At 32.5% G+C, this 9,232-nt stretch overlaps 2 protein-coding genes across 2 annotated transcripts; both read left to right on the forward strand.

Moving 5' to 3' along the window:
* The first annotated feature begins 414 nt into the window (after positions 1-414).
* LOC123689824 (chymotrypsin-1-like) lies at positions 415-3,035 on the forward strand. Its single transcript, XM_045631477.1, has 5 exons — positions 415-546; positions 940-1,102; positions 1,425-1,674; positions 2,072-2,227; positions 2,726-3,035. The coding sequence occupies exons 1-5, from the start codon at positions 498-500 to the stop codon at positions 2,864-2,866; spliced, it is 759 nt and encodes a 252-aa protein (XP_045487433.1). The 5' UTR covers positions 415-497; the 3' UTR covers positions 2,867-3,035.
* Positions 3,036-5,558: 2,523 nt separating this feature from the next.
* LOC123690090 (kallikrein 1-related peptidase b9-like) lies at positions 5,559-8,991 on the forward strand. The gene is given in 4 exon segments (XM_045632797.1): positions 5,559-5,629; positions 6,370-6,566; positions 8,139-8,297; positions 8,834-8,991. Coding segments are annotated over 4 exon segments (549 nt in total). The 5' UTR covers positions 5,559-5,580; the 3' UTR covers positions 8,978-8,991.
* The last annotated feature ends 241 nt before the right edge of the window (positions 8,992-9,232 follow it).

Here is a 9,232-nt window from a genome sequence, read left to right on the forward strand (position 1 = left end):
CAACAGCTTGCACTTAATAATGGATTTCAGTATGTTTGTGAACAAGGAGGTTACTACTATATATAGCTTGGGCTATATATAGTAGGCCAGATCCGAACGAGAGCCGAACGAGAGGGATCGGATGTATCGAAGCGGTCTTCCAGCACTTTGGGACAGTGGCGAGCAAGTATAGGTATAGTACCTATTCAACTCAGCGGAGACGCTCATCTCCTTCAACTTCTAAATACATCCCTTATAATTTGTATGTTATTTGTATTCCTTTAATCTAACGTAGTATGTAAATGTTCTCTTGTTTTCTGTTCAACTAATTGCGAGAATTGCACGCAAATTGTGCGACAATTGATCTTTTGTGAAGGAAATAATATTAATTAATAGACATATATGTATATATACAGTATAAATATGTATTTATGCAGAGAACATCCCCTTTCTCAATAGCATATGCATCGGTTAGGACATATTGGCAGTTTAACTTTAAATATTTAAATTGTGTAACAATGTTTTTGAATATCGTAAAACTTTTTGTCTTATCATGGATTGTTCATGGTATGTATAGGTAATATTTGTAGTTTTACTTATTTTGGCGCGTAAGAAAAAAGTGATGAGAGTAAATTTTTTGTAAAAAAATTTTCTGTATCTGTTTCGTGATCATTTATCAATCTAATACTCAAGTTGGTGATTATTCCTCTGTTCGATTTTTTTGGAGTAACCCTCACGATGTTTACTTCCCGTTCGAGCAAATGTTAAATGCGCATAGACAAAGTCATTGATGCACAGTCAGGGATCGAACCTTGACCTCGGGGATGAGAGTCGTATGATGTAGCCACTAGGCCAATACTGCTCTTTAAAACATAATTACAAGTATATATTATGTATCTCATTCATCATCATTTAATACTTTAAAAAGGATTTCGAAAAAATTTGAAACAATTTCTACAGGTGATGCGCAGGAATCGAGAATTGTTGGCGGTACGGATGCCTACGAATCGTTGGCTCCATACCAAGTGTCGTTAAGGAGAACCGACAGATCTGATGATCACTTCTGTGCTGGCTCTATTATAAGCGAAACTTGGATTCTCACCGCCGCACACTGCACCAATGGGTACGTAAGCATAGGACAGATGTTCTAACATTAGTTCCAGAATAACAATGTGGGAGCTCATGTAAACACTAACGAATCTGATTATCATCGCATCCATGTACCAGTTGAGATCTAGCACCCAGCAGGTATTCATTTAAGTTACTTGTCGGTAATTTTCCGTTATTATGAAACTGGATTATATTTCCTGAAAAAATAATATATTATGGCTATTTAGTTACAAATAAGTAATATTTTGTTTTACGCATATTGTAACTATATTTAAAATAACAAGAAACAATTTTTTTTATGACATATTGATGCCTTTAATTTCTTTTTAATTTAGCCTAGAAACAGACCAGATAGCCGCAGTGGTGGGAACAAACAAACTGTCATCTGGAGGAGATCGTTATGAGATAAAGCAAATTATAATTCACGAGAATTTTGACATTCAGCGTCTCCAGAATGATATATCACTCTGTCAAATAAAAGGCGAATTTAACTTCAACGACTTGGTAAAACCGATAACTTTAGCTTCTAGAACTAAAATTAGACCTGGATCTAGGTGTGTATTGACAGGGTGGGGTTTCACAGATGTAAGTACATACGTATATTTGCTTAACAATATACAAAAAGTTGTGTTAATTAGAGAAAGATTTTTTTTTTGTTTTTAATATTTTTAACTTAATTTTGTTTTTTTTTACAAAAAAACTGTTCGATTAGTTGGATGAGACACCTTGGTCGTGTTAGTCGTACTTTCTTTGGCAATTCTACCATAACATCGAGAGTTTGAACCCCGGCTGAGAAAACCGAAAAAAAACCTTTTTCAATCACATTTTTCTGTGTAAACAAAATGCCGTTGCCTTATAAATTATGTACCTAACCTGTTTTTTATGTGTATGACTTTGTATATTATGATAACAAAGTGTTAATAAATAAATCCGGCAAAAAAGCACGAACCAAAAGGGTTTATCGTGAACAACATATTTTCAGAACCAAAGAACAGTACCGGACAATCTTCAAGTGTTAACTGTTACGGTAATGAGCAATAAGCGATGCTCACAGAAACTGGCACAGACAAATGGTCTTACACCCATTGAAAAAACCCAAATGTGCACATTGACTAGAGAATCGGAAGGAGCATGTAATGTAAGTAGACTGGTATAAAATAAAATAAATAAATAAAATAAAATAATTTATTTCAGATCAATGTTGTCAATGTTGTCCATATGTTGTTAGTATAGTAAAACTTATAACTATGTTAGTAAAATTATTAAAAATATATAAATATTTAATTCATTAGTCTACGTTGATTTGAGACACTCGGTACATGAACCCAGTGTCTCAAAACAGCACATTCGGGCTTATTCGTTAGAACTATCAGAGTATAATAGAGCCTATCTTCATTAAGACTTGCCACGGAGATGAAGAGTTTTTCTAGTTCTACAGCCAAATAAACACTTGCCAACTAAAGTTAAATATTCTGTGGAAACCTTCTTGTTAAATACAATTGATCAAAGATATCTATATATAATTTGAAGCACTTTAAGTACTGTATTATTAAGCTTTAATTTAGGCGTAAACATAATATTGCATACTTTTATTTAATCACTAAGGCGTCCGAATACAGTATTTAATACATTTCAGGGTGATTCTGGCGGACCTCTAGTGAGGAATGGAAAACAAGTGGGCATCGTATCCTGGGGGATACCTTGTGCTCGAGGCTTCCCAGACGTATTTGCATATGTACCAGCATACTACGACTGGATTAATGAGCATATACAATAAATGAAATCATATTTTGATACTACATTTTTTAGCACAATAGCATTTTCATAATTAATGAGGTGGGTTTTGTGCAGTCATATTATTGGCACAGCTATTGCACTATTTATTAATTGTTTATTAAACATACATATACTTAACCAAAATGTAATTAAATAATATAATATTAAAAGTTATTTTTATACATCCCAGTAAACAGAGATCCTATTTAAAAACAAAAAATATTTCTAAGAGTTGAGAAAACTATTGAGCTGCGAGATCGAGCAGGAAATGGAACCTTGTTGATACTGGATTTGTCCGGAACGTGCAATCTCTTAGTCACTCCTTGCAATTATGCGTTTTTCTTACCTTCAAATAAAATTGTAATACAGCAAAATTGTAATTGCCTTCTTTGAGAACTTCGTAGGGTTCTACTTTACAAAAAGTTTTCAGGAAATTCTTCTGTACCTTTTCGATTATCCTATAATATTTAATAACATATTATGGATAAACATCCAATTCTATTGTCGTATGTGTATAGGTTTGAACCCTTTGCACTAAAAGACTTTCTGCGCTGTAAAGAAATGTGCGTGCCTTTTACACAATAAGTAGATGGAGTGTGTCAAGCACATAAGGCTACTAAATAAAAAAAACTGCTTTGATACAGAACTCGCAGGTTAGGATTAAGGGTTGAAGCACCATCGAATTATATCACATCGTTATCACGTCAAAAATGTCTTCAAAAAATATTTATTTGCAGGTCCTGTGTTTCGTATAATTCAGGTTACGCTTTTGAGTCATTGTTCAGGTTATCGTTTGTTTCGTTGTCAACATACTAGTATTTCCTGTCTATAGGTGAATTATCAGGATTCGAGGATCATAAACGATTTACAAAATTTAAAAACAAGCCGACAAGGTCACAATAATTTTTATTCGTATTTACAAAAAACAATTTGTATGTAATACATTCTGAGTGACGCCAGTAGATGTGACGTTGCCGGTTTGTTTTACGCTTTTGTTTGAATAGAAATATCACAATAGTAGGTGCTCGTGCATGATAAATCATAATTTCGACAAATAAAATACAACTCAAAGTATCACATATCATAACAAAAGTTATACAATTATAAAAGATTTTGATGTCAGCGATAGCCTTCATTGTTTAAGTCACATACCGCTCATTATAAATTTTCCCACTATACTAAATTCCTTTTAACATTTTCCCCTCCTCTGTTTTCAAAGTCAAAGTCAAATCATTTATTCCATTTAGAAATCCAAATAGCACTTTTGAACGTTAAATAATATATAAAGATGATTCTAGTTGCCCTTAAAGATAGTTTCATGTGGAGAAGAATAAACAAGAACCTCCGCACTTACTCTTTTAAAATAGGATAAACAATATTTGTATACATTAGTTAAATAATTTTATGTGAAGACAATGTACTAGAATAAAAACTACCTTCGTTTGCCTTCTAAAATATAATATTTAAAATTGATCTGTTTAGCTTATAAATAATATAAATATTCTTAATAACATTGAAGTGGAAATTAAAATTTTGTTTGCTTTTTTTTACCAAAAAGACTATGTAATAAATAAACCAGCAATGTATACTGGGTAGAGAAATTTATTTACGAAAATTCTGCCTATAGTGGGATAGCGTTACGGATAAGCGGAAATCCAGACAAACGTAAGAAAAAATTCAAGTAACGAAGTAAACTGAAACTTATTTTATTTTTTTTTATAATAAGGCACATTAGATATGTATCTATACAGAAGTGACTGCTAATAGTAAAATGAATTTTGCATTATTATTAATAATTTCGTTCTTTTAGTCCCAATTGTTGTCAATACTAATAATAATAAGTCATTAAGTAAAATAGTCAATAGACATTGCTTAAATCGTAAATACGTAATTGTTTAAAATGATAATGCATTAGGACAGTAGTTTAACTATAATAATAATATCAGTTATAGTCGATTATTCCAATAATTCGTATCGATTCGTTTGGTAGAAACAACGGCGTGAATAATTTAAATATTAGTAGTTTAATTACTCTTATTCAGTTAAAGCAGTGTCATACATTTTGGTTTAGACAAATAGAGCCTTGGAGACTACGAAATCCAAGTAACTAAGTACGTTGGTTGTTTGATGTGAGTTTTTTTTATAGAACAGGGGGCAAACGGGCAGGAGGCTCACCTGATGTTAAGTGATACCGCCGCCCATGCACACTCTCAATGCCAGAGGGCTCGCGAGTGCGTTGCCGGCCTTTTAAGAATTGGTACGCTCTAACAAAAAAACAATGAGTAACAGCTAACATAGTAAAATACAGTTAGTGGTAGAAATATATTTGAATGACTAAATCTAATCTTAGTTGTACACTCTAATACAATATTGTAACTTACATAATGGACAAAAAGTAATGTCATTACGTAAAGATTTCTTTTTATTCTATGGTTAAATTAAAAATAAGAACACAAATTGATTTGGTTTGCAATAAAAAGTAAATTTGTTTTATATCGACGTGAAATGGAGTTTGTTATGCATGTCAACGGAGCTATAGTTGTTTTTTGTGTAGATATATATATATAGGAAACGTAAGTTCATTTTTAACCAATCAAACGTATTTCAAATAACCATATCTTTTGTGCTACCTTGTGTTGTACTTTATGGACAAGTAAATTAAAATTATAATTTAAATACATTTCAACTTACTAAATAGATTATACTTCTTAGGCCATGTTTAAAGCTCTCGTTATATTTTTATTTTTGCTATGGGACGCGAGAGGTACGTATTAATTTGTGTATTTTGATTGTGTTTAATTGATTTTTACACTTCGTTGATTATTTAAAGATGTGAAGTTTTAGAGCGCAGAGTTGACCTCCCTAGGATATTATTCTGAGCGATTCGATGCTGGAAACCCAATGTTATTCTTCACTCTCATACTTCTAGATGCTTAGTTGTTGGAATTTCACCCACAGAACGAAACTTGTAAATGTGAGAGCTCCTATTTCACCATGCCTCCTGCTGACAATCCTCTGATTGACAAATCTTTGTTTTTAAATTACAATATTATTGTTTATTACTTAGAACATGGTGTAATGTTTGCAGATCCTTACAAACGTTGTGTAAAAAAAACTGGGTGATTAAAAAGAGTGCGGAGAGTTTATTGCCATTTTCTCCTCTTCCGTTCTACGCGGCCAATTCTCAAATTAAGGAATTTGAGAATTGGCCGTCAGTGTAAAATTAGAAGCTTTAATGTATATTACTTTTTTGACGTCCATAAGTGTACATTGTGTTACCAACATAAATAAATGACTTTTTGACTTTGAAACATCAGTAGGTACAAAAGTTTAAAGTCATGAGACCTTTCTATTAGACTGTAAGCAACAGCAAGGCACCACTACAAAAGACGTTGATTGGACTGGTCAAATAAGACGGATTATTGCACCAGTGAAGGATTCGTCATGTCTTGGCGTCTGAAAAAGTATAGATTTTAATTATGAATAGATTACCTCTTTTTGAAGGTGAAACAAATAACGATCTGGATTCCCGCGTTATTGGTGGGGAGGACGCAGCTGATAGCTCTGCCCCTTATATAGCATCAATCAGACGTTTTCTTTTCGAGGGACTCACAGAAACAATGCATATCTGTGGTGGTACTATCCTGACTCAGAAATGGATTTTAACTGCTGCTCATTGCACCTTTAGGTATTAAATAAAAGTTAATAATTTTAGTGAAGGAAATGGTGAAATTCCCTTAACAGTTGTATAATTAGGCCGTTTTAGTAGAATGGCTTATAGAACTTTAAGGGCTGTTTAGACTATCTTGAGCGGGCTTGAAAATTACTTACCTATATATTTGGAATAATGACATATGAAACAACTTTCAATGTATTCCGTGTGCCTTGTGTTAGATTCATCTCCCATACTCTATATGACCTTAGACTATATTCGATTAATAATCATTATCAAGCCAGTTTATTTACAATATTTACAATAGTATACAAAGTTTAGATATGTTATTACATTTTACAAGTTATCATATTATCTTCCTTCATTGATCGGAACCCCTTCGCGGGCCTCTTCCAGCTTTTTACTGTCCATGACTTTACTTTTCAATTCGCCTCCTGCTGACGTTTTTATTTCTTCTATCCGCTTTCCTTTGGGGCATCCTCTTTTCCATCTTCGTCTTGGTAATTTCCATAGTGTTTAAAGTCCACCTTTTGTCTGAGCATCTATCTATGTGTTGCTACGTCTGTTTTAGGGTACAATGGAATATTCGGGCTTTTGTTTTTTTTATTATTAATTTTTATTTTGGTATCTTTAGTAACAAAATTTTCTGTTTCCTGAATAATTTATATAAAATCAAATTTGAGAATACTAAATATGTTATATTGTCTTTACTTTACTCGAGTTTATTTTTGCACACATAATTTGTTCACGCCAATAGATGGCGTTTGAAAAGTAACATTTCAATAGTTAACATTAATTTTAAATAGTTTACAAATATTTTTTAATATAATATTAAGTTATCCATTGAGATGTTACTAATATTAAATATTATTTCTGAACCCCCTATATCCTCGCTTATCGTCAACTTCGAGTTTTGTAAATAGTATATAATGTGTTTATTCTCGAAATACATATAGAGTAGTTTGCTTGTTTTAGAGTCCCAGCCCACACTATCCAAGTAAGGGTAGGAACTACCAAACGCACTTCTGGTGGAAACTCTTACGACGTAAATTCCATCGTCACCCACGAGGATTACAATGCAAAGTCAATGAAGAATGACATCTCACTTCTTAAGATCGCTGGTTCTATCAAGTTTGATACTAACATTCAACCAATAAAGCTACCAACGAGTGATATAGGCGCTGGTGCAATGTGCACACTTCAGGGATGGGGTAAGACTGATGTGCGTGTAAGTTTCGTTATATAAAATTCGACCAAAGAGTAATATATTCTATTCTAATCTGTATAATAATTTTATATATACCATATCGAAATGATGATACGTTTCAATTGATTGTGGTTCACCGCAGTGAATTGGAATTCTGGTCACAGATTGTTCAAATAAAACGAATTCTTTTAAGGTATTGTTTATTATAAAAAAATGTCATTTCATTTGTTTTGATGGTGTTTCGACAATTAAAATGTCCCAATACTATGTTTTGGGAGTGGCAAATGCACTCCCAAAACTTATTAGAAAACAAATCAGAATGGTCATTTATTTGGCATTGATAAGAGAACTCACTAATACAATTAAAATAAAGCATTTGTTGAATCATTTCAGTCACAGGTGGCTCCTGAAAACCTTCAAGTGGTCTATAATTTAACAACAATATATGTGGAAGAGTGCAATAGAAGGCTTGATAACGTATCTAAGAAATTTCTTCCAATTATTGACAAACAACTTTGCACATTAAATAAGGAAAGAAAGGGAACGTGTAAAGTAAGTAATTAACTCTCAGTAAAGCGATAAGAAGATATTAATTTTATTATTGCGCCATCTATGCATATCATTTGCTAACTTTGTCTGTTTTTAACACAAGGTTGAATTGAATTTTGTCAATTATTAGAGAGACTTCATGGCATACAAAAACGTCGTGATCGCTATTGGGAGTTACAGAGGGCGCAGAGTGCATTCTTGATTATGTACCTTACCAACTTACCAGTGGTCCAGCCACTGGTAAGTCATTTTATACATATGCCCTTTACAGAGAAATCAAAAAGATTTCTGCATAACGGTGTTTTCGTGTCTTGTAGATAATATTGTTGGTTTCAACAAAATTTCTGTATGCTTTCATAAGTTACGTTTCAGACACGATCCTATATAAATAAAATTCTATCCTCACATGACTATCTTATCATAACGCATTTATTTACATTTTGCGTGTTGCATCCGCGAACTGTCCTTGCAGTTATAGACAGTTCGTTTTAAATTTTGTTTTCAAAAGTTTTATCGTTTAATCAACGTTTCTTCTGCAGGGAGATTCTGGTGGACCCCTCATTAGTGGTGGTGTACAAGTTGGCATTGTATCATGGGGTGTTCCTTGTGCTAAGGGGAAACCTGATGTTTATACAAGGGTATACTGTTACGTGAAATGGATAAATAATTACATTTCAAATTAATAGTTATAGTTTTGTTTTGTAAATAAAAATTTATGTTACAATTTCAAGTCTATTTAACTGAAATGATATGGTCTTCCAATACAAAAAGGGACCGTTCATAAAAAAAAATATTTCCTTAAAATTATTTTAAGTACTGGAAAACATTTAGTATTTCTTTGAAGTACAAGTACAAATTTCCCCCGCGTTGAGCAAAGTTTTTGAAATGATTATGCTAGACCAATTTTAGTTAAATAAAATAAAAAAATATTTATTTAA

The sequence above is a fragment of the Pieris rapae genome, chromosome 2 (genome assembly GCF_905147795.1).
Source record: "Pieris rapae chromosome 2, ilPieRapa1.1, whole genome shotgun sequence".
Classification (NCBI taxonomy): domain Eukaryota; kingdom Metazoa; phylum Arthropoda; class Insecta; order Lepidoptera; family Pieridae; genus Pieris; species Pieris rapae.

What these genes read in the sequence shown, in the direction of transcription:
- LOC123689824 (XM_045631477.1), top strand. Translation starts at nt 498, where the DNA reads ATGTTTTTGAATATCGTAAAACTTTTTGTCTTATCATGGATTGTTCAT. An exon ending in GCCGCACACTGCACCAATGG is followed by an intron (nt 1,103 to 1,424) that starts GTACGTAAGCAT and finishes TTTTTAATTTAG; the next exon opens with CCTAGAAACAGACCAGATAG. An exon ending in AATCGGAAGGAGCATGTAAT is followed by an intron (nt 2,228 to 2,725) that starts GTAAGTAGACTG and finishes AATACATTTCAG; the next exon opens with GGTGATTCTGGCGGACCTCT.